Here is a 26,836-nt window from a genome sequence, read left to right on the forward strand (position 1 = left end):
ACTGTGGAGATTCAGTAAATGAATCAATGACATAACTGAGTAATTAAGTCATATCCCTAAGTGACTACTTGTTTACCTTCAAGAGCAAACTAGAACTTAGCTAGAAGAGCTCACCAGGTACATATCCAATCACATCTTCTCACACTGCAGTGAGTTTAGGTAGGGCTGCAGCGAATGGTCATGAGGGCTGTGCACTACACAGTTCCTAAGGCTATCATTCACAGGGAAGTCTCCATTCCCAGTTTTAGATTTCTGAAATTCCCTTGGGATGTTATAAATAACCCAGACAGCAATCACACTTTCAGAGATATTTCAATTCCAGAACACTTCAAATTATGCAAATTGGCTAAAATGATATTCTATTCCTCTGTAGATTAAATTCAATAGTCCAGAGGTGGGTGGGAGAAAGAAGAAATATATAGGGGAGTGCAGCAGACAGCAATGAAGTGAAGACTCAGGGCTTGCTTCCTCTACTATCAAAATATACCAAAACTAAGACAACCACTCCTCAATGACTAATGGGTGACTATTAAATACACCAAGAGCTACAGCATGAGAGGGTTGAAAGGATGGTAAACACCATGATTAAACTGTATTTGGAGTGATTCTGGGGTTGTATAGTTGATGGAAGGGGCTGCTGCCATATGGAGACCCACAGTAGTTGTTCATTAAGTGGCACAAGCCCATGTTGGAGTCCTTGAAACTCACAGTCTAGTAATACAGATGGAGTTGCACAGAGGGTGGACCACAAGAGTAAGGACGCACAGTGCTGATTACAGGCTAGAGCATGTAACTCCCAAAGAATAGCTGATGCCAGAAATGGCAGGGAGATCTAGATCTGATCACCTGTGTTTTCTCACAGAAAAAGCTATTATTTGTAGCCTTTGGTTTTAACATGAAAAGCACTTGTCACACCCAGGGCTAAAATCCAAAAAATAACTAAATACTATCATTAACAAGAGTCTGAAGCACCTGGATGTTAACAGGACTAAGTGTCCTGGGGTGATGCTTCCTACTCAAAAGAAAAACCATTCCTGGCTATGAGCTTATCTCAACTATAATCTCCACCATATCAGATCTTATGCTCAGAAACTGAAGCAGGCAAAAGATGGTTCCAGATGTTTTGGCTAAGGAGTTGGTCAAGATCAAAGCAGATCTCCACTACACAGTTTGGGTACCCACTGCACTATAGGACCTTGAACTCTGCGTGCACTGGCAGTAACCTTTCAGTACCCAACTGCCCCAGTTTCGACCTATGAATCCTCATTGACACCAGTGCCCCAGTCATCTGAACAGCAGAGGAATGGTTCTAGGAAATAATAGACACCAAAAGATCCTGGTATTATACCCATCTACTTATGGGTGGGATATAAAACCAATTTATTAAGATATCTTCTTTCTGTAATAAATCAGAATCTCCCTGTTATAATCCATAAAAACTAAAAATGGAAAGAGAAGAACATACCACAAATGTGTGGAGCATAAAAACCCAAACCTAAGAGGTGTCTTAGTCTTAACATTTGAGACTCTGTTTGATGAGGAGTTTAAGGTAACAGTTATAATGACATTGAATTAAGAATAAGAATGGATGATCAAAAACATGAACACAATAAAGACAAAAAATACATAAGACTGCTGCAAAGGAATTAACAGTTCTGAAGAACATGAAAGCAGAATTTAGAAATATGATACAGGCAGGGCCTCAACAGCCGACAAATGCGAGGGATGGAGAGAAAAACAGTGAACTTGAATGCATAGTGGTAGAGAGCAACAAGTAGAATGATAAAGATAAAAAAGAATTAAAAAAATGAAAACAGTGTAAGACCTCTTTGGGATAACCTAAAGAGAAACAATAGCCACATCATGGGGGTTCCAGCAGGAGATGAGAAACAGAAAGGCACAGAAAATTTATTTAAAGAAATAATTGCTGAAAACCACCTCAATCTAGGGAACAAAACCAGACATCCTGATTCAAGAGGCTTAGAGTTCCAAACAAAACAATAGCAGACAGACATACTCCAAAACACATTGTAATTAAACTGTTGAAAGCAAATGGCAAGGAAAGAAGCAGCTATGGGTTGATGTATCCAATCCAAGAACTGCAAATTGAGCCTAGTATAAACAAGACATGATACTTTCAGAGGGGGATAAAAAGATGAATGCAACATTTATCCTTAAAACAGTTACTAGAAGAGGAAAAAGAGATTAAGGAGCTAGTTTAACAATAAAATGGATACAAATTTGAAAAGTGAGGTACAAGTTATCTCAGGCCTAGTGCATTATATCTGGATGGCAGTGAATATTTGCTTGGTTTTGCTCAATTTATAATTAAAGTTGCTCTATATAGACCAGAGGGAAGAAGTGGGGATACCACTTGTATTTTCACAAAGTACCTATGGTGTTATATTATCAGAAGCCAGATCATTAAAAAAAAAGGAATATTATCATGCCAGAAGCAATTGTCCATACTGAGGGCTTTTCAAAGATTGAGAAAAGGGACTTCCTGGTGGCGCAAGGGTTACAGCCTCAGTGCTATCAAGCTATCACCAGCCACTGCAGCATGAGTTCGATCCCCTGGCCAGGATACTGAACTATAAGGCACAGCAGACCTCTCCTGTCTTGCCTGGCTCCCCTCAGCAGTGTATTTCAGTAGATCTGCCTGTTCTGTTCCCCATTCTGTCTCTGGTGAATCCTCTCACCCCCGCACTTCTGGCCTACTTCCCAGTACTTGTAGCATAAATTAAAAAAAAAAATCCTTAAAAAAGACACAAAGATTCAGAAGATTAAAAGTGGGAAGAAGTCACAGTGAAAGTATTTGGGCTGACTGTTCTTGGTGACACGTACCAGTGACAAGTTGAGTGAGGGGGCAGAGTGAACTGAGGCAAGCCTTTCATGGGGTCTTTCTACTAGAGGAGGTAAGAAATACATTCCTGATAAGACAGGGCGTGTGCAAACCAGGATTTAAACTAGCTAGCCACAGAATGAGCTGCTACAGACAGGCTGCTCGTTAATATGATGCCAATAATGCCTTGGGGAAAGAAGACTTGGGGGAGGGGGGTAATTTTCTCTTTACTTCTGTGAAGGGAGACTTGCTAAATGTCTTTTTCTGAGCATTTCTTATAGTTCTGGTTTGCTTTCACTGTTTAAAAGCAATCTCTCTCTCTCTTTCCCTTTGATTAGTTTTGTTGCTTTGTGTGTTCAGGCTTTCGGCAGTCTGAGTTAATAAAAGCTCCACTTTACTAAGACAGATCCACCATGATCAACATGCTACAATTCTGTGCCAAGCAGACAGGTGGGCTGGGTGAACAAGGAAAGGACACCCCCGAGATCAGTCTGGGCTGTTCACTGTGAGGTTGCTGAGCTCAGATCTGCCCTTAAATGAACATGAGACCAAGAACCTTCCCTGAATCGGGCAGGTGCTGAGGAAAGTGAGTAATACAAAGTCAACCAGAGGAACAGCAGGCCTGGATTCTGTGCTCAACTGGAAGGGAGGTCAGGAAGACTAATGCTGCTTTACTGTGCTTATTTCATTCTTTTTTTTTTTTTTTTTTTGGTGGTACCCTAGCTGGTGGCCGGGGATTGAACTGGCGCTGCAGAGGCTGCCGGCAGCCTCGCGACCCAGCACTCAACTGCTGTGCCACCAGGGGAGGCCCTACTGTGCTTATTTCTAACCGGACCATTTCCTTCCAAAACATTATGTGATGTCAGAACACCACCGAAGGAGTTATGTCAGAGAGTGGGAACTGCAGGAAGTGGGGAAGGGGGAGAGAAAGACAAGGGAAGAGTTAAAGGAAGAGCAAAGCTTGGGGGAAAAGGCCTAGGAGAGGAAAGCAATACAATCTCATTACAGGTTTAACAGGGGTTGAGTGTGCTTCATGCAGGAAAATACGTTCATACTAGACTTCAAACAATCTGATGAGCTTTATCACCTAAAGAGGATGAGGAAGATATAACTTGATGAGGGGCTGCAAGCCAATCAAGTTCATTTGCTAGAGGATCTCGTGCATTCTTAGACAAGGCAGCTGGAAGGAACAGGTAAACAGAAGGGCTCAAACACAGGCGCTGTTGCATCGCTGAAGAAAGGAGTGTGCCTTGGAGACTCAACTATAGTGCAAGGAAAATGGAAAAAGGAGGCTCCTGAATGTTTACATCCTCTGCATAGGGGGAGCTCAGCCTCTTCTAGAGCTTCCACCCCATCTCAGCAGACATTTCTGAGGTTTTCATTTACTGACATGACCATGGAGGCAGAGGAGTTAATGGCAGGGTACCAAAACTTTTAGAACAATTGTTTTAATTAAGAGGGAGGCAGAATGCAAATGAGAATCCCAAAGTGCATTGGCCTGCTAAACAAAATAGCTAAGACTGCAACAACAGTATCCCTTTCTCTTTCCCTCCTCACTTTCCTCCCCAGTTCCCAATATTTGGTACTTAATCTTCAGTCTTTTTGCAAGCCTTTAATCCCAGCCCTCTGGTCTTTGAAAACTGACAAATAAAAATAGCCCCTTTTCCTATTTGTAGGTTTTTATTTTTTCTCCTCTTCCCCAAAGTTCTGTCCCTTATTTATACACCTATTCAAATTTTTTCTCCTACATAATTCATTCTCTAAGCTTTTACTATGATTTCTATTATAATCTTAAAAAATTAACCACTGTTATAACTTACTAAACATATATGCTAGTTATTTTATAAACTGTAAATGAATCCTCACAACTTGAGCCTGTAGCAATCATCTTCAATTAAGAAACTGAGGAGCAAAGAGCTTGGCAGAGGGCAGACCATGCTCAAGACATAATCAGCAGTAGGGCTCGGAGTGCCTCATTTCAAAATCTATGATCCATTGTCCAAATGCCACAGAACTCCCAGGTTCAGTTACTTATCTTGCTTTATCACTTGAATGCCATACACAGACAGCTTTAAAGGAGAATATGTAGGTTCTTATATACTATATAATACTTTTCTTAATTTCTTTCTTTTCTTTTTGAAGAACTGTCATAAAATTCCGGTGCTGTGGTCTCAATGTTTGTGTCTTCCCCAAGACCATACATTGAAATCCTAACTCTAAAGGTGATGGGTAGGGGTCGGGGGAGTAAGATCCTTCAGGAGGTGATCAGGTAACGAGGGCAGAGCTCTCATGAAGGAAGCCTTCATAAAGGAGGTCCCAGAAAGATGACTCGTCTCTTCTATTACGTGAGGACACAAGGCAACATTCACCAGCCAGAAGAGGATTCTTACCCGACCTTGCTGGCACCCTGCTCTAGATGTCCAGCTGCCAGCCTACATTTACAAGCTACACAGTCTGTGATATTTTGTTATATAGCACACTGAGCAGACTAAAATAGATTAGAATTGACATTTCTTTAGAATCTTCAGAAGAATGGTATTACCAGTATTTCACATGAGGAGATGTGAATTCTTGAGATCTTAAGACATTTAAGTGAGGCCTCCCTGGTTGCACAAGGGGTTAAGCACCAAACTATGAAGCAATCCACAGCCTCTGCAGCGTGAATTTGATCCCCTGCCAGCCAGGGAACAACCCACATGGCGCAGCAGACCTCGCCTATCTTGCCCACTGCTCCCCTCAGCAGTGTATTTCAATCAGTCTGTCTGTTCTGCTCCCCACTGTCTCTGGTGAATCCTCTCACCCCCACACCTCTGGCCTGTACCCCAGTTCTTGTATGTGTAAATAAATAATTTTTTTTTAAAGACATTTAAGTGGATGTTTGCATGACTGTGATGCCAGGCTGGGAAACAGTTGATTATTATCACCATAATCAATCAGTTTATTTTTTTTTAATTTTTTAAAGATTTATATCTATAAGAACTGGGGTACAGGCTAGAGGTATTGGGGGTGAAAGGATTCACCAGAGACAGAGTGGGGAGCAGAATAGGCAGAATGACTGAAAGACACTGCTGTGGGGAGCAGTGGGTAAGACAGGAGAAGTCTGCTGCCCCATGTGGGTTGCTCCTTGGCTGGGGATCGAACTCGTGCTGCAGTGGCTGCGGACAGCTTCATAGGTTGCATCTTAGCCCCTTGTGCAACCAGGGAGGCTCCCAGTTTTAAAGTTTGTTTTATGAAACATGTTTAGAAGTCTTGAAGTATATACCATATAGGTATTATATACTGACATACATAAGAGTTTTAGTTTCTCTGTGAAAATCAGAATTTTATATAAACGCTATTTATAATTTTGGTTAGTATTTTATAGTACATTATGATAGATTATCGTGAATAACAACTATTGTTATTTTTATGGCTGTTATAGTATTGTGGTTTATTTCCAAAAGATGATAAATAGTGGATGCAAAATAATATTATAGATATACAAAATTCTAACCAATTCTTATTCCTCAAAAGAAATTCAAACAGAACTAAAAGTGGAATAGCTATCATAAATGCATGAATTCTATAAAGATTTCTCCCTATTAATTTCAAGTCCTTTATGTCTTCAAAATAGAAAAATAATTATCATTTGATGAACTCTGAACCTTAAATGAGTTGTCCATGTTTTACAAGTTAAGTGGAAATAGTCTTCAGTCTCTGAAAGCCCCCAATAAATAAAAGGGGACTGAGTTCCAACCTTTAGTGTCCTTGATACAAACTGTATCACCTACCGACAGAACATCCATGGATGGAAAATATCTGTTCATCTCTCATATTGTTGTAAGAGAATATGATAGAGCAGCACAGTGGTTGGGGGTACTTTGGCTCAAATGCTGCCTCTACTATTAATTGGCACTGAAAACTTGGTGATTTACTACACATTTTGGCGACTTGATCATCTGAAAAATGAAGATTTTCAGTCAACCTATCCACTTGGTTTTTGTGGGCACTGAATGAATTCTATTATGTGAATTCTCAGGACACAAATGTACTTAGTAAATGTTTATACTGTTATTGCATTTCATGAATTTATCATGCAAATATGTATTCAATGGGGAAATCAGGCAAGAAGCCTTTGTCTTATTTTTCTTTCTTACTTACTTAATTTTTATGTCTTAAACTTCACATATTGAGTTCTGTTAAATACTTTTTGGATAGTTGATTGGTTATTATAATAATGTGCTCATTATAGAAAACCATAATATTATGGCTTATAGTAAAATAAATAGCTAACATTAAGCTTGCTGCTCTCCCAACCTCTCATAAAAAAAATGGTTGTAAGAATTTAGCAGCTAAAACATCCATTCTTAACATTTTCATGCTGTTTTGTTTTACATTTGCTTTTCTAATGACATGGTTATTTAGTTGAATTTAATTGTACTTCATGTACAATAACATAAGTATTGGTCTCTATTATATATTCTTTATAAATTTATTTTAGGATTTGTAATATTTCATCTAATGGGAATAACCCTAATTTATTTAATAATTTCCCTTTTTCAGGCACTCCAATATTTTCCCAGTTTTGCTTCTAATAAATAGCAATGTTGTGAACCAATTTCACAAGTAATTACTTGAATTTGAATTTGATTTCTAATGAAACTGCCTATTTATCTATCTTTTAAAACCTGTTCCTCTTTTGGAAATGATTTGTTCAGATCCCCTGGTCTTTGTTGTAATCAGGCTATTTTCTTTATAGTTGTATAGAGTTTCTCATGTCTCAAATAGACTGATGTGCTATATTTTGCTTTTATAGAAATAATGTGTCTTCCTATCACTTTGCTGTTAGTTCTTCAACTGTATTTCTTTTTTAAAGTACTATTCTTTATTTTTCTTTTGTTTTTTTTTTTTTGTAAATTTAGAGAATACCTTCTTATTTTTTCCCATGTTACTCCTAAAGGACTTTAGAAAATATATCACAAAATACACATAGGTGTGAGATGAAATTAACTTATTGTAATAAAAGAGAATTCAAAAAGGAATCATAGGTAAGCAATGAAAACAGACTGGAATAACATCTAGAAAAATTAAGTTCTAATTAAGCATTTGTGCCGTGCCTGTGTTGTACTTGATGAAGAAACACTACATAATAATAACTTCTAAAAATGTTTTGGTTTTAAGCATTAAACATAATAGTAATCTCAATGTTATTATACACTGACTCATCAAAAAATGTTATCTCATTTCCATTCAAAGAAATAGCATTATATAATTTTTATTTAAAAAAATTACTCTTGCTGTTTCTGAAGTGATTAAAAATGTAATGTTACAAGACAGTCAACCTTGGTTCTCCACTACCTTCTATCAAGTTTTAGTTATGAATAATAAAAAGTAAGCAAAGAACTCTCACCAACTTGACCCACTATATATTTTCAAACTTAGAGTTCACCAATAAAATATCAAACCTAATATTTTGACAATTTCCTCAACTAGCCTGCACTGCATAATAAAATGTAACTGTATTTATTCTGGAGAAAAGCAGACTATAACAATAATATGAATACAAAAAATAGATATGATATTATAGTATAAAGTTCTAGACTTTAAAGTTGAAAGAACTGGACTTTGTAATTTCTGATTCAGAAAGGCACTTAAAATCCTGATCTTTCATTATCTCAATCAAATATAGTTTGTTTGTTTTTAAAATTAGGTCTTTCTTTTTTTTTTAAGATTTATTTATTTATTTATTTATACGAGCACTGGGTACAGTCAGAAGCGCGGGAGGGTGAGAGAATTCACCAGAGCGGGGAGCAGAGCAGGCAGAAGGACCGAAGTACAATGCTGAGGGGAGCAGCGGGCGGCAGGAGAGGTCTGCGCACCATGTAGGACCTTCCTCTGGTGGCCGGGGAGCAGCCGGGGATCGAACTGGCACTGCAGAGGCTGTGGGTAGCTTCACAACCCAGCGCTCAACCGCTGCGACACCGGGGAGGGCCCTCAATCAAATATAGTTTTGATCCATTCTTATTGCAGAGGGATTAGATGGTGTTCAAAAAAGACCAATAACAAAAGACTAGATGAGTCTAATAAAGAGTTTGATAACTGCAGTAAGCCACTTTTTGGATACTAAAACTGAAAGTAGACTCAAATAAAAATAATGGTTCAGATATTGACAGTTTTTAAAAATTCTATACTATTCTGTGGACCCAAGAGGAAAAATGATAGAATGACTGATCCTCAGTGTAAGAAATGATCTAGAAGTCCTATAGGCCACCCTCCCTCATTCTTAATGGTTGGACTCTCTTTAATATCCTTATAAACCCACACTTGAACTATCTCCTGTGGGGACTCATTTCATAACCTCATGGTTCTGATAATTTGGATGTTCTTCTTTCTATGAAACCAGAATGTACTTTCTTGTAGCTTCTAGCTATGTCCTAGTTCTGCCTTGAACTATTCCCCAGACACATATTATACCTTCTGCCTTAAGCATTTTCTGTAATTTAATGTTCTCCACTGCACCCTCTTCATTTCCACACTTTTGTCTTCTGAATTTTTACTCATTGTTGAAATAGAGCTCACATGTAAGTTCATCAGGCACAGTTCCCCTTCATCTTAAACCCTTAATTATACTGTGTCTCCTTTATGAAACTGATCATAATTAAATCATTATTTTTATAATTTGTGCCTCCCTCATCAGTTCGCATGCTCCCTAGAGCCTGTCTTGTTTCCTAATATGTCCCTAAAACTGGTATTATGCTCAGACTACAGGGCTGGAGACTGGAGGTAAGAGATTCAGGAGTTGTCACTGTATAGTTGAACCCTTGGAAATGAAGATCACCCAGCGAAAGTACCAATGAGGAAAACACACTAAAGATATTATTCTTAGAAGTGCATAGTTAAGAGGAAGAGGAAAGAAGAAACTACCTAAGGTCTGCATCAGCATACTTCTTTCTACCCAACAGCATTTGTTACAAACTCCTCCCTTTTAACTTTTTATGCTTTTGTCCTTGATGTCTAAAGAATTCCCATATGCCCAGATTTGTACAACACTTGGTATATAAATAGCAAGTATTTAGTAATTTCAATTGTTTTAATCTACAACAAATTTACTGCTATACATGTAAAGAAAAAAACTATATCCTTTCTGACAAAACAGTCTTTTTCTAGTAATTTTTTTTTGTTTTCTTAAGGATTGCTTTCTTATCTTGATTGTCATCATTTGGGGAGATGCTTTCTATTGGAGCCACAGGGAAATCCACACATTTCATTGAATACAGGCCCACACAAGGCACTAAGGAACCAAATTCTTACCTTTGATTTTTATGAACTAAAATCCTTAAAGACTACACTTGATTCATTTCATATGTATATGGAGATATACTGAAAACTTGATGACATATGAATACTACATTATCCAGTGAATGATACATCTATCTGAAACATGTTTTCTCCATATTCCTCAAACATTTTAATGAAATTCCAGCGAGAAATTGAGTATCTATTGAGACAACATGATATCTAACTATTGAAAAACACTGTGGAAGTCCGTAACAGCTATTTCACCTTACATATGCAGAATCATCTTAATCCCTGAGACAATAAGCAACATAAAGACTCATCATTACTTTATTGAACTAATTTTATAAACCTGTCCAAGTCTGCCTAGCCTTTTTTCTTGCAAGACAACCTGAAGAATAAAAGGCAATATGCACTACAATCCCTTTGCCCAATTCATAAAACTAGTGAATTCAAAATACAAATAACTGATAAATACTGCCTTCTTATTACCATTATACCCAATATAAATTCCTATGATTTTTTGCCCAGTCTCAACTGGATAGTATTTTCCAAGTCACCTGTATCTTTAACAAGCTAATCAAAAGCACATACTCACCTAGAAGAATGAATTTGCATTAAAGCAAAACTCACCCACACAGGCATTATCATTAGCATTTGGAAAAGCAATAAAATAAAGATAAAAAATTAACATGTATTTTTCATTTAAACATTTATTTTAAGCTAAGAAGTGGTTATTCATTCCATCTACAGATATAAATACCTTAATAGTATCCATAACTACTAAGTTGGTGAAGAGCTGATATGAGGTTCCCAGTATTTACCTTCTTAGACCAAAGTAATAAAAATCCTAACAGTACAAACTTTCAATTTTGGAACCAACATCCAATTCTAATAGAGAATATTCCTGAGTTCAACCATCATTTCTTGCACGTTACTCTGAGTATGACAAATATGCTAGCTGTTGATGATGCAAATGGAAAACAGGTCCTTCCTACTGCTAATAATCTTAGAATTTTCTAAAGAAAGTTAGCATACAATTTCAATATATTTACATTCTTGTAAACACTAACAACTCCATGCCACCATCATCTCCTGCCTAAAACCCAGCAATAGAGTTGCCCTTGTTCTATTCTGACCTTTCTAGAATTCTCTCTTCTACTAATTTCCTTTTCATTGCTTACAATAAAATGAAAACTCCTTCCTTGCTTACAGAGTCCCACAGGCTTTCCCTCTGCCTCCTTCAAGTCTCATCTCCTCCCACTTTCTCACCTGGTTCAATAAGCACCAGTAACATTAGCCTTCTTTCTCTGCAATGAACACAAATTGGTTCTTACCCGTGTCATTTGAACTTTGTTTTTTCAGTCTGAAATGCTCTTACCTGGTTCTTAAAATAACTGGCTCATAGATTTCAAATATTACCTCCTAAAAAATCCTTTTCTGATACTTGGTTTCAAGAAGTACACCCCTTCCCGCCTCATCATCTTTTAAAAATAATAACACTGCTTATTTCCTATATAACACTACTTTCCTTCTAAAACTTACACCTAGTAGACACATGTTATACATATCAATGAAAAAAAATCCTGAAGAATTTTAAGCAAAGTCATGACTTACATGAATTTGACATTTAAAAACTCTGAACTGTACAGAAGCTTTTCAATTTGATGTAATACCATGTGTTTATCTTTTCCTTGACTATCTTTGCTTTCAGTGATGTCTGTAAAGATGTTATTGTGATGTATGTCTTGTGGTGTTTTATCTATATTTTCTTCTATATATTTTATGGCTTCAGGTCTTATGTCCAGTTCTCTTATCCATTTTGAGTTAATTTTTGTGCATGGTGAGAGGTAGTGGTCTACTTTCATTTTTTTTGCATGTGGTGGCTGAGTTTTCCCAGCACCTTTATTGAACAAACAAAATGCAATGTATTCCACTGCATATTCTTTGCTCCTTTGTCAAAGATCAGTTGTCCATATAAGTGCGGTTTCATTTCTGGGCTCTCTATACAATTCCATTGGTCTGTGTGTCTGTTTTTGTTTCAATACCAAACTTCTAATTATTATGGATTTGTTGTATAGCTTGAAGTTTGGAAGTGTGATACCTCATTTCTCCTTTGTTTTCATCAGTAGGGCTTTGGCTATTTGTGTTTTTTTTGTGGTTCCATATGAATTTCATCAGTATTTGTTCTATTTCTTTGAAGACTGTCATTGAGATATTTATTGGAATAGCGTTGAATCTCTATATTGCTTTTGGTAGGATGGACATTTTAATCATGTTAATTCTTCTAATCCATGAGCAGGGGATGTCTTTCCATTTCTTTGTGTCCTCTTCTATTTCATTTAACAGTGTTTTGTAATTTTCTTTGTATAGGTCTTTCACCTCTTTTGTAAGGTTTATTCCTAAGTATTAGATTTTTTTTTGTTTCAATTATAAAAGGGATGGTTTTCTTGATTTCATCGTCTTCAGATTGATTGTTTGTGTAGAGGAAGGCTACTGATTTTTGTGTGTTGATTTTGTATCCTGCTACTTTACTGAACTGGTTGATTATTTTGAGTAGTTTTTCTGTAGAGTTTTTAGGGTTCTCTGCAAATATTATCATATCGTCTATAAATAGTGATAGTTTTCCCACTGACTGGGAAAAAATCTTTGCACTCCATTCAATTGATAATGGACTGATCACAAAGATATACAAAGAACTCACTTGACTCAACAAAAACAAACAATCCAATCAAGAAATGGGCAGAAAAACTTAAAAGGCCTTTCTCCAAAGAGGAAATGTAAATGGCCAACAGGCATATGAAAATATGTTCAATATCCCTTATCATCAGGGAAATGCAAATCAAAACCACATTGAGATACCAACTCACACCAATAAGAATGGCACATATCAAAAAAACAATCAACAATATAAGCCAAAAAGAAAAAGAAAAATGCCGGATGGTCTCACTCATAGCAGGAATCTAGAAAACTTAAATAAGGGACCAGGAAAATGAATATAAGAAAGTGAAAATCAAAATCAACAAAAAACTATGAACCAGAGACACTTTTTGGGGGGTGGGGGGCGGGAGGGGAAGGATTGGGGTCAGAATGGGGCGTTTGCAATTGTATGGGGGAATATAAAAATAAAATTTAATATTTAAAAAAAAAATGTAATAAATTTATGTTGTCAAAGTAAAAAAAAAAAAAAAAAAAAAAAAACAAGCAACAGCAAATGTTAGCAAAGATGTGGTGAAAAAAAGGAACTCTCCTACATTGCTGATAGGAGTGCAAACTGGTCCAACCACTATGGAAAGCTGTCTGGAGATTTCTCAGTCTACTAAAAATGGAGCTACTGTATGACATGGCAATTCCACTCCTAGGGATCTACCCAGAGGACACAAAAACATTGTTTCAAAAGAACACCTGTATACCTATGTTTATTACAGCACTATTTACAATAGGTAAAACCTGGAAACAACCCAAATGCCCCAAAATAGTTGACTGGATCAAGAAGATGTGGCATATATACACATGGAATATTATTCAGCAATCAAAACAGATAAACTCATGCCATTTGCAGCAACGTGGATGGAGCTGGAAGGAATTATGCTCAGTGAAATAAGCCAGAAGGAAAAAGAAAAATATCGCATGGTTTCACGCACAGCAGGAATATAGGGGAACCAAATAAGACATCAGTGTAAAAAAAATAATAACAGTACAAAGTACAACAAAGCAAAACAGACAATTATAAATCAGAGACATCCTGCTGGGGAGGAGGAGGGAGAGGGATAAAGGGAGGGAGGAGCACAGGGGACTGAGATGATGGTGCACAGGTGCATTGGTGAAGGAAACTCTATGGGGACTACACCTGAGGGGGTGGGGGAAGCAAATATTGTTTAAAAATGAACAATGATGTAAAAAAATAAAAAAAAATAATAAAAAAATAAAACTCTGAACTGAAGGGCCTATTAATCATATCTACCTCCCTCCCTGCCTCCCTAACTGTATGTCTATCTACCAATGTTGTAAACAGAAATGGAACATATATTATAGAAGAAAAATCAGTGACTATAATAAAGGAACCCAAAATTTAGTTATCTACAGCTAATTTTGGCAAGTTAATTCTATTTCTCTAGCTTTCAATCTCATAATTAGAATAGAGGGCCTAAAAGAACATTCCAGCTCTAAAATTCAATCCTTCCAAACGTATTTTCCCCAAATTATAATCACTAATGCTCCTTTAAATGTTCAAACTGGGGTCTCCCTAATGGCACAAGGTGTTAAGATGCAGCTTTGTGAAGATGTCCACAGACACTGCAGCATGAGTTCTATCCCAGGCCAGCAAGGTGACCCAGATGGCGCAGCAGACCTCTCCTGACTTGTCCACTGCTCCCCTTAGCAGTGTATTTCAGTAAATCTGCCTGTTCTGTTCCCCACTCTGTCTCTGGTGAATCCTCTCACCCCCTGCATCTCTGATCTGCACTCCAGCTCTTGTATACACAAATAAATAAATCTCAAAAAAAAAAAATTCAAACTTTAGAAGCTGAGCATAATGAGAAAGGAATATTGAGCACTTAATTACAGGCTTCCTGTCTGCCTATAGATTGTTATACTTTAACTATTCCTTTTTGATGCCTCATCTGGCGTTCTTTCCATTTTCCACTTCAGAATAAAAATAATTTTTTTCTGAGGTAAAACTATTGAAATTGTTTCATAAGATAATATTGAATAATACAATCATTCCTTCTTTACAAGTAAATGTATATCTTGATGTGGTATATATTATATATATTATATATTATATTATATATTTTATATATTATTTCATATATCATATACTGTATATTACATATAATACATTATATTATGTTATATGCAATATATATTATATATTATAATAATATATATTATATACATTATACACATACATGCAATGCAATACCACTCAGCTATAAAAAGAGAAAAAATCTTGCCATTTGTGACAACATGGATGGAACTGGAGGGGACTATGCTAAGCGAAATAAGTCAGAAGGAGAAACACAAAAGCCATATGATTTCACTCCTATGTGGAAATAAAGTGGGGATAAAGGGGGGAGGAGGAACAGACAAAACTAAACCAAAACAAACCCTAGAAATCTGACTGAAGAATTGAGGCTACCAGGGCTAGAAGGAGAAAGGAAATAAAAGGAAGGAGCTCCAATGGTATATAGTGGAGGATTATGGGTGCCTTGGTGGAAGATATGGTATGCTAACATACATCTGAATTCCCCTATATTGTATACAGTGTTGGGCCTCCCTGGTGGTGCACGCAGTTGAGCACAGCACTGTGAAGCTGTCTGCAGCCTCTGCAGTGCAGGTTCAATTCCAGCTGTCCGTGGAGATACCCATATGGTGAGGCAGACCTCTCCTGTCTTGCCCGTTGCTCCCCTCAGCAGTATATTTCAGTCAGTCTACCTGTTCTGTTCCCCGCTCTGTCTCTGGTGAATCCTCTCACCCTCCCACACATATGGCCTGTACCCAGTTCTTGTACAAATAAATAAATCTAAAAAAAATTATATATGGTATTGTAAACCAATGTTACCTCAATAAAACAGAAAATAAGTGTTCTTCTAATATGCATGTGTTCACATCAAAATTTTTTTTAATTCATAAGTACTAGGAAGAATCAGTGTCTTCCAAATAATTAATACATTAAAAAAATTGTTGTAGGTTCAGCTAAAACTAAATCAAATAGGGCCTCCCCTGGTGGCGCAGTGGTTGAATGCTGGGGCCACGAAGCTGCCCGCAACCTCTGCAGTGCCAGTTCGATCCCTGGCCTCCAGTGAGGTTCCCACATGGTGCATAGACCTCTCCTTCCATGCCCGCTGCTCCCCTCAGCAGTGTATTTCGTCAGTCTGACTGTTCTGTTCCCCGCTCTGGTGAATTCTCTCACCCCCTCATGCTTCTAACTGTACCCAGTGCTTGTATAAATAAATAAATCTTTAAAAAAAAAAAAAGCTAAATCAAATAATTTATTATGGGAAAAATATCCCCAAGCACCATCACTACAAAAAAAATGTCAGGATTAGGATGTAATATAAAGATAATTATAATAAAAAAAGAGAAGTAGGTAAAGATGAATATGAGGACTAATTCTTAAAATTAATAGTGGTATTTAACTGCAACTCAATTGAATCAATGATGAAGTTTAAAGGGTTGTGAAAGCTCAAAACATACAATAAAATTATGGGAAACAAACTTTGAAGATGCAATAAATAGAATGAGTTTGAGGTAAAGGAAATTCAGGCAGCAAGAAAGGAAAAGAAAAATACAGTTAAGGAGGTCTTTTGAGCCTCAGGAGAAATAATAATGGAACTACTTCAATGCACAGTAGGGGTGTCCAAAATAGTATGCATGAGAAATTCTAATTTAAAATACTTTATATAAGAAAACCTGTAAAAATAAAATGAATTCTACAGCAAACTTAAATCAGTTGATTGCGATCTTAACACAGCAATAAAACTGCATTGTGAAACAAAATCAGGAGAGGTTATGTGGTAAGTTGTGTGAAATTGCATGCTGCATTAAGTTGGAAAGATAAAGCATTACAACCCGAGATTTATAAACATATAAACACAACATAAATAAACAAGTGGACTAGTGGTTAATTAGGGGAATCCTCCATTTTATTATTTCCATTTTTCCACACTTATAACCTGTCACTGATTTATTTTTACTAGCTGGAAATTGGAAGAAGGATTAAGTATGACAAACATTATCTTTATTTTCTCAGGATTTTATTTTGTCCTCCTTGAAGTTTACTGCTTGATAATAACTAACATATCCAAGGCAATAGTATTCAAAAAAACATTTTTTTTTTAATACAAAGTATTCAAAGCAATCAGCAAAGTAAATTCCTTTGGGACTCTTTGAAAGTCATTCTACTGCAAATCTGGTGGAAATAAGCACATCTTACTCAACACTAAACCAGCTATATACTTTGCCTTACTTAACACATGACTCACTACTAATGATAGAGTACAGTGTTACTGAGTTGTTATATAAGTTCATTCTGTACTGATTAAGGTCAAGTCTAAACTGAATGAGAGATACATCTTTTACAACCTTTACAGTTTATCACTGACCCCAATCTCAGGCATTTAGAAGTTGGACATCTGTATCTTCCAGAAAGCAAGATTTTGAGACCAAAATGTGAACTTCTAAAACTTCAAAATGACACAATCAATGAGCAATACCATATCATGTAGAAAGAAAAGAGAGCTAATATTTTTATTATGTACTATACAGCAGGCAAGGATGGAGATGCTTTGCTGATGAGTCCTTTAAACTACAAACTGAATTTGAAAGACACAACTGTGAAAATGCCTTCACTGTTGAAGTTCCAAGAAAATTACTAAAGAACAGTATAATGCACATGCCTCTTTAAGGACTGTTTTGAATGAAAAGATAAGACTACAGTATATGGAGGCCCAGTGTTCTGCAACTAAGTCAGTTTCCTCACAATGGTCTTTGTCGGCAAAGTCTAAATCTCATATCAACATTAAAAATAACGTGAGGGACATGGAAAAAACTATCAACCACTCACCATAATGCATGTAACAGTTTCCTTTGGTGGGATCCAGCTCAATAGCCTTCAAGAAGAACTTTTCAGCCTCACTCTTACGTCCCTTGAAAAACAGAGAAAATGGATGATTCAGCAGCAGATCATGAGAGATTCTTCACTTCCAGAGTCCAAATGAAATAGACCCGTGTCAACTTAGAAATCATCATCAAAAAGTGGTTTTGTTTTTATGTAAATAAGGATGATCAAAGGAGAATATGTTAGGAGAGAAGACTGGAGTCAGAATCCTGGAAAACACCAAGATTAGAAGAATACAAGGCAAAAGTGAGTTCATCAAAGAGATCAGAGAAGCAGCCAAGGAAGCAAGAGAAAAAAAGTGAAAAAATGGTTTCACAGAAGTCAAAAAGATAAGATAGTTTTAAGGAATGCTTTTAGGGAATGTCATTAACATTTTCTATTTTTAGTTTTTCCCTTCAATTCCTTCTTTTTCCTTGTAAAGAATTATGGTCATTTTTTTCCTTGGACATGATTTTGTCCTAATTGTTCACTTCATAGATTTAGAAACTAAGTCACGATTGTTGGATTTCAAACATCAGCTATTTGCTATTTATCCTTGCAGCTATCATGATGACAATACTTCTAATCTAGGATTTAACCTGGATTTAACTAGCTACAGTTTTAATTAACATCACCATCAACTTCAGAAGAAAATAAGCAAAATTAGGGGGAAAGGCTTTTGTATTGTATTGCAATACATAGGTTCTTCACAAAATATAATGAAGACAGATCCTAAAATTATACATTTTTTATCTAGTTATTGCTTTGGAACCATTGGTAGAGGGGGCGCAGGATAGGAGGTAGGAACAAGAAAGTTTTCCTGGAGCACTACTGTCATGTCTGGCATGGTGGGAATGAAGGTCTATGCTAATTCAAGGGGTAGCAAGTCATTGAGTGGTGTCCTGAAGCGTTGGTCCACAGAAAAGGGAAACAACCTTATTGGCCGGTTCCTCCTAACTTATATACTGTCTACTACATGCATTTCAGGTGATGTTTTTCCTTTTTTTCACATTTATTTTTAAAAACATTGTTATGGAGATAAATCTTCCAAAGATAGAGGTACAATTAACTTAATAGCCGATTCTCCATGTAACCTAACCTATTCCTCCATAAATCTGCTTCATTTACTTCATTTGCTCACTTTTAAAAATAGTGTCACTATATCGATATTCACCCGTTATCCTAGCAGGTAGAATTTAGTCCTACAACCTTTGTTACCTGTAAGTAATAATCAAATTATCAGTCAACAGACATTTTCATTTTTCCTTTTGCATTAATAATGCTATGCTAGTTAATAACTAGTGTTTAATTTCCAAGTCTCATCAAATATCCAGTCATTAAAAATTTTAAGTCCCCTGCAATATTTCTCACAGCATTTTAACTTCAATGGAAAAAAGAAAAGCAAGCACAGGGAAAATGCTTCTCACACATCATACTTTCATGAAGTTAGTTAAAGTTCAGCATGAACCTTACCAAGTTAGTATTCCCTAAGTGATTAAATAACTGTAATATAAACTAGGCAGTCTGACATATGAGACATTTGAATTGACAGCACAGATTCTAAGCAGGCAAAACAGCTCCCACACACGGGTTGCAATGTGACCCTTGGAAAATTATTTTGTCTCTTAATTGTATTTTCTCTATTAGAAAAGAGAATAGGTAGAGAACAAGGGATTTGCAGGGCTATTGAAACTATCTGTACGATACTGTAATATTGGGTACGTATCACTACCCATTTGTCAAAATCCATCAGACATATAACACAATGAGTGAATCCTAATGTAAACTAGGGTCTTTAATAATATTGTGTAGTATTAGATTATCAACTATAACAAATGTACAACATTAAGGGAAATTGATAATAATGGAGAATCTATGTAGGTGGTAGAGGTGCGGGCCTATATAAGAACTTGCTGTACTTTCAATCACTTAATTTGAAAATCAAAGTTCTCTGAAATAAAGTGTGCTATTTCTAAGGGGATAATATCACATAAGATTATTGAGTTAACTGAAACAATACACATGAAGTACTTAGGTATATTATAAATTTGAAAAGGGTATCTATTATTTTATATATACATATATACATACATATATAGTATGCAGAGCTGACAGTAAGTTTTGTCTTATGTGTGTTTATAAAATATGTGTGTGTCTGTGTGTGTGTGTGTATATATATATATATATATATATATATATATGGTAAATTTGGTTGTTGGTAGATTGGTTATATGTATATAAATGTGTGTGTGTATACACACACACACACATATATACACATATATATAGATCCTCAAAAACACATGGTCAGCTTTTAAATCACTACTGGAAAACTAAATACACAGGCCTTGGAGAAGATAATAAAAGAAAATGCAAAACAAAGCTGTCATCCATAAAGTCTATACAAATGTTATATACAAAGATAGAAAGAATCTGTGAACTTTCTTCTACTTCAGTTTTTAAGGGTAGAAGAGAAGTAAATGGTTCATTTATCAATGTCATAGCAAGCAGGATGGTAAAATTCTGCGCATAGTCCATTAACAAAACAATAGTATGTAGCATTAAAAACATACATCAGAACTCAAGGACCAGGTTATTGCTCAGTGGACCAGGTTATTAAAGGTAATGAGTCCCATCATATGCTAGATGCAAAATGAACACAATGGCCAGAACATTCTTTTTGAGAGGGGAGTACTAAACCATCATGCAAAGACACATCTTTCTGCTTCGACCACTTTTTATTTAGTCAAGAGTCAAAATAATGGGGAAAATAATATCCTCACAAGAGGATCCTAAGTCAACCCAATGCACAAGGCAAACAAACACATGCATTACTGGGGCTTAGTATGGGTAGGAGGAAGGTAACACTATGTTTCATCAAGTTCACTCTTTCACTATGTTGTTGTAGAGGGATGGCAGTAAAGAAAGTGGATAAGTCATTTCTCAGCAGGTTGATCCTGGTGTCTATTAGATTATGTCAGTATTTTCTACCAACAAGCATTGGGGAGTAGCCACTGGTTACACAGACTCCTCATATCAAGCACCATTACTCATTTGGTAGATTGGTTGGGAAGTCTGGACCTGCAGTGGTTCAAACAACCCAAAAAATAGGTTGATTTTGATAAATAAAGGAATGTGAGTTGAAAGGCTCTGTTTCTAGTGTCAGCTCTGTGGTTTATTTCCCTCTTCCGTTATTTTGTAGATTAAAAATTATTTATTGAGTCTCCCTGGTGGCACAGGGGGATGAGTGCTGCACTATGAAGCAATCCGCAGCCTCTGTAGCACGGGTTTGATCCCCGGCTGGCCAGGGGGCAACCCACATGGCAAGGCAGACCTCTCCTGTCTTGCCCACTACTCCCCTTAGCAGTGTATTTCAGTCAGTCTGCCTGTTCTGTTCCCCACTCTGTCTCTGGTGAATCCTCTCACCCCCCACACCTCTGGCCTGTGCCCTGGCTCTTGTATGAATAAATAAATAAATCTTTAAAAAATTATTTATTGAATATTTACCATTTGCCTTGCAGAGTTCTAAGTACTAGAAATATAACCATAAACAGAACAGAGCAGTAGTCCTCAAGTCCCAGTTGCAGGAGGTGCATAATGAACATACAACCCATTATGTGAGGGAATTAGTCACAGAGAACTGTGGGCAAACAATGTCTCCAATTAGCACTGAGGCAAGTGTCCTAGCGACAGACAGTGTTTGAATCTTTTTCCCTATGCTTATTTAACTGTGTGACTTGAATATCTTTGTCTCTTTCCTCACTTGGAAAAATGAATATAATTAATATCAATTTTGAATGGTTGCTAAGAAAATCACAAGTCAAATGGAAAATAACTAGTTTCAGATCTGGCATATAAAGCTCCAGCATGCTTTGATTTTTTCATCCTTCTAATTCCTCAAAAGAATTCTTCCTTCCAACTTCAATGCTAATGTCTGGTTCCCAACTATGGAAATTCAAAAATCCTTTTCAGAACTTCATGTCATGGTACAAGCTAAATTTCACAATTTTCCTCTAAAATGTCTCATTTGTAACATTTCCCTACCCCCCAATAAATTCCACATTCACATTTAGAGTGCTACAAAAGATGTCAGATTTCCTGGCTTACTGAATTTCATTTTCACAGATTAATGTTCCTTAAACGGGATTGTTTTTATATGGTACCCTTGTTCAAAAATATTTTAATAACTCCTTGTTTCCACTCATTCTATTTAATAATCACTCTAATTTTCAGATTCTTCCACCATTTAGCTCAAATCTTCTTGGATAAATTCCTATACCTTATGAGGCCAATTTCCCTTATAGCTCCTTTGTCTTCCCCTAATTATTTCTCCTGGTCTGTAATGTTATTCATTCTTTTATTCATTTATATGCACTTTATATTTCAGGCCTCAGTTGAAGTCCCAATTTTAAATCAAGCTTTCTATGACAATTTTAATAATTTCCCTTTTATTTAATTTTTAAAAGATTTTATTTATTTATACATACAAGAGCTGGGGTACAGGCCAGAAGTGTGTGTGTGGGGGGGGGGTAAGAGGATTCACCAGAGACAGAGTGGGGAACAGAACAGGCAGATTGACTGAGGTACACTGCTGAGGGGAGCAGCGGGCAAGTCAGGAGAGGTCTGCTGTGCCATGTGGGTTGCTCCCTGTCCAGGTGGGGGATCAAATTTGTGCTACAGTCTGCTGACAGCTTCACAGGTTGCGTCTTAACCCCTTGTGCCAAGAGGGGGCCCCTCCCTTTCCTTTTAATTGATGATACAATCATTGATGATATGATTACTTTTAAGTCAAGTCGTAAAACTTGAACTCTAACACATTAAACCCGGTGTTTTCATATATAAAATAATGTAGTCAAGTAAAATTATATTTCTCATTCTAGTTAAGAATTTACAGTTTGTACTTGACAGATCTTGTACCCATACACCAGTCAGTTAAAATAGCAAAATCCAGTATACAGAGGCAAAAAGCAATAGTGTAAAAGATTAGGAAGTCAAGGACATAAGAAACAGAGCCACAGAAACACTTGGCAAGTACTATTTTCAACATCAGAACTTTGAACAATTCTAGATTAGAGATTCCCTGCAGCTAGTACTTCAGTGCTGATACAAAGAATTAACCAGATGAACTATAAGAAGCACAAATGACTATGGGCTCAACGGGAAGAATGAGCAAGATAAGAAGTAAGAACAACTGACTAGAACCAGGACAGAGACATTGTCCTGGCTAAGGACTGCATTAGTACCTGGGGATTAGGGTTTTGATTTTATCCATAAACTTATATCACTATAGTATTTGTAGCACTGTGCTGAGTATTAAACACTCAAGATTATATTTAAACACATGAATAAAACCAATCTCAACCAGGACTAGACTCTTCAGGTCTTCTTGTGATTGATAGCAATAAAACACGTACGTGGAAGATAAATATTCAGTAAAGTTTATTCTACAGCATGTGTGTTCACTGTCAGCTAATTTATTTTGTTTTCTAGTTACAATGGATGCTACTGTCAGTGATACAGATGCCCACTTAAGTGGCTATATAAGGCAAACAATATCTCTTTTGATGGTTAATCAATACCCTTCCCAACTAATATACAAATACAGATTTTTTTTTTTTACATACAATCATACAAGCACAAATACACACACATATTTCCTCCCAAACATGCCTGGAACTCACTTAAAACAGCAGGCAGGAATGTAAAATATAACAGAGAATTATACTATTTTAACTTCAGTTTAATGCTTCATTTTAAAAACTAAATTCCACACCAAATTTTTTTGAAACTTTTTTTTTTTAAGATTTATTTATACAAGAGCCGGGGTACAGGCCAGATACTTGGGAGGGTGAGTGGATTCACCAGAGACAGAGCGGGGAACAGAACAGGCAGACTGACAAAATACAAAGCTGAGGGGAATAGCGGGCCAGACAGGAGAGGTCTGCCCCGCCATGTGGGATTCTCACCAGCTGGCCGGGATCAAACCCGCGCAGCAAAGGCTGTGGACAACTTCTCAGTGCAGCGCTCAAACGCCTGCGCCACCAGGGAGGCCCTCCACACCAAATTTTGTACTTAATTTTTAATACCAAAGTACTCATTTATCAACCACCCCACACACAGTGTGCCTAGAATTGCTATTTTACTGACTGTCAAGAGAAAATAGCAAGACTTTGCATTGCTGCATTGCATTATGAATGTGAGTGTGTGAGGGAGAGAGAGAGAGACAGAGAGACAGAAACAGAGTACTGTACTGATCTTGGTCTAAAATCTCAATTACTCCTCTCAGACTAACTTCTTTGTATAGCCATCTTAATGTTCTATAAATATAATAACCTGTCAATAAACAGGCTACCTTTATTTTCTTTATATAATTTAATAGCTTATAGTTACCTCATAGTTATTTAGTTTACATGTTAATATGGTTTCAGTAAAGCACAGAGCTGTGAACAAAGCTGTAATTTCTCCAATTCACATCTAGAAACTGTCACATAAACTAAGATTTATAAAACTATAAAAAGGTTCTCAGAACTGGCTCAGATACAAATCTCAATCAAATATTTATCTTCTAACCAGGAACTACCTTTATCTTCACATTGGTAAGAATATCAATGAAGATGTTACAAAGAACAGCGGATTTCCCTTCAGTGGCTCTACTGCTTATTTGGGGCTGTGCTAAGTTTGGTAAAATAAATGTCTCCTTCTGTCATTGTATATATAGCAGTCACTTCCATACATTTATGCTTACTCTGGTAATTTTGACAGTAATGAATGTCAGTAATTTTTCACAACTAATGAAAATCACATCTTCATTTTACATTCGAGTGTATATCTACGTTGACAGTAAGTAAGGGAAGCAGCCAATAAAACAGGTCCAAAGCCGCACATGTAGCTTGGTAAATGTGTTGTTTGAACAATGCATTATAGTTTAATGAACACATAAGGTAAAGTAAATGAAGAGCCTTGAAAAAATAATTTATGATGACCACTTTACAAATAAGAGGGCATTATCTGACAATATATTTTAACATCACAGTGTTTATATATGAAGTATCTTCATTATATAAAAGTCTTTCTTATTCAAAAGAAAAAAATCATTAAAAGAAGCTTACAGTTCAACTTACAAGCCAAAATGATTTATATCAAGCCATTTCTTATATTCCTAAGTCATTTATTACTAACTAGAATTAACATATTATTAAGCAGTGTTCACCTTAATTAGAGGCCAAATGAAGGGACAGGAGCAATAATAACTTTTATGATAAGATACTTTATCTCATTACCACCAAAGTATTTCCTAGATCAAAGTATCAGACACATAAAATATGACTACGACATTCATTTTTTTTTAAAGAGGCATGTATTTTCATTTATTTATTTGTTTGTTTGTTTGTTTATACATGCACTGGGTACAGTCAGAAGCGTGGGAGGGTGAGAGAATTCACCAGAGCCAGAGCGGGGAGCAGAGCAGGCAGAAGGACCCAAGTACACTGCTGAGGGGAGCAGCGGGCGGCTGGAGAGGTCTGCGCACCATGTGGGACCCTCCTCTGGTGGCCAGGGAGTAGCCGGGGATCAAAGCAGTGCCGCAGAGTCTGTGGGCAGCTTCGCAACCCAGCGCTCAACCGCTGCGCCACTGGGGAGGCCCACGACATACATTTTTTTGAGGGGGGAAAGAATGTTTTTTCTGGAAAGCTTTAAAATATGACACAATAAGGCTACCAATCATGTTAAACTTGCTCAATGTTCAACTTACCTAAAATGTAAATATATTGCAATGTGATTATTCATCTTCATGATGTTTCCCCATTACTAGGGAATGCAATATTACTAAGAATTTATAAAAGTAGGAACTCCTGGAACACATAGTTAAAATATAGTTAAATGTGATGTGATCTTCCTGGGAAAGAAACTGGCATGTATATAAAGCCTTCCAATCATTGATACACTTTGGTGACATTTCAATGAAATACTATATATCTGCTAAATTTTTATCAAAATCAACAAAAAACTATGAACCAGAGACACTCTATGGGGGTTAGGGGGCGGGAGGGGAGGGATTGGGGTCAAAATAAGGGGGTTGCAATTGTATGGGGAATATAAAAATAAAATTTATTATTAAAAAAATATATAAATTTTGCAGAAAATTATTTAAGCTGCAAGAGATCTTCATGATCCATAGTTAAATGAAATAACAGGCTGCAAATTGTAGTTTGGATGCTAAATTTTTTTTTTAACTGAAAGAACATCTTTATAAGGAGACTAACTGTATCACTTGTTCATTTTACTGGTGAAATTTCAAAGGAGTTGGTCCCATGGTATTTATAGACTGATGAGAAATACACATCTAGAGTAGCCTGTTAAAAAGTAGTGATGTGTTAAAGTACCATGAGAATGCTATACAACTGGGTCTACTGAAAAGGGAAAAAAGGCTTCAGAGATGTGACAATTCCCTTATAGAAATATATTAATTTCTTCCTATATGTTCTAGGTTTTGGTGATCAACACAAAGTTCCTGCCTCTGCAGTTCACATTCTAGTGGTGGAGTGGACAGTTTACACAGGAGTAATTAACACTATCAGCTTATCTTTAATATTTGCAGTGTAAAAGGAGAAAGCAAAACAGAACAGAACAGGCGATAGGGTTGGTGATGCTCAATATATAGTCAAGAAAGACCTTTAGTGACATCTGAGAAGTGACCTAAATAAAGGGTGTAAGCATGCATGTAATAATCTGTAATATCTGGGGTTGCAGGACCTAACAAGAAAATCAATATAGTGGCAATGGAGTAAATTCTGCAATGAATTGTAGGAAATGAGTGTGAGAGACAGGAGGGACTAGATCATGAAGGTCTGGACACTTTAAGGAGTTTGGAATTGATTTTTTTCATAGTGAAAAATCACAGTTTTAATATAAGATATCACACATTGTTTTGACTCACACCATTTCCTTGCTCTAGCCAGTAAGGGTTAAACAACATCTGGGAAATGCACAAAACATGGAATGATTTGTGTGTCATTCTTATGCAGGTACCATGCTTAATACTCTGCACCATTTGAATTTGGTGTATAAGCCTCTGAAGTAAGCACTAGAATTGCACTGAAGTAGAAAGGAACACTATGGAG

The 26,836-nt window shown here is 36.5% G+C and overlaps 1 protein-coding gene across 4 annotated transcripts in view; it reads right to left on the reverse strand.

Moving 5' to 3' along the window:
* The window catches only part of TMTC2 (transmembrane O-mannosyltransferase targeting cadherins 2), a 382,782-nt gene that overhangs the window by 65,975 nt on the left and 289,971 nt on the right, over window positions 1–26,836 (reverse strand). For all 4 annotated transcript variants that reach the window (XM_054696178.1, XM_054696179.1, XM_054696180.1 and 1 more), the window contains exon 9: window positions 17,685–17,766. In XM_054696178.1, coding sequence (XP_054552153.1) covers window positions 17,685–17,766 — 82 coding nt within the window. The remainder of the gene's footprint in view (window positions 1–17,684; window positions 17,767–26,836) is intronic.

The sequence above is a fragment of the Talpa occidentalis genome, unplaced genomic scaffold, assembly GCF_014898055.3.
Source record: "Talpa occidentalis isolate TD23 unplaced genomic scaffold, MPIMG_talOcc4v2.1 talOcc4.16, whole genome shotgun sequence".
NCBI classification, from domain to species: Eukaryota; Metazoa; Chordata; class Mammalia; order Eulipotyphla; family Talpidae; genus Talpa; species Talpa occidentalis.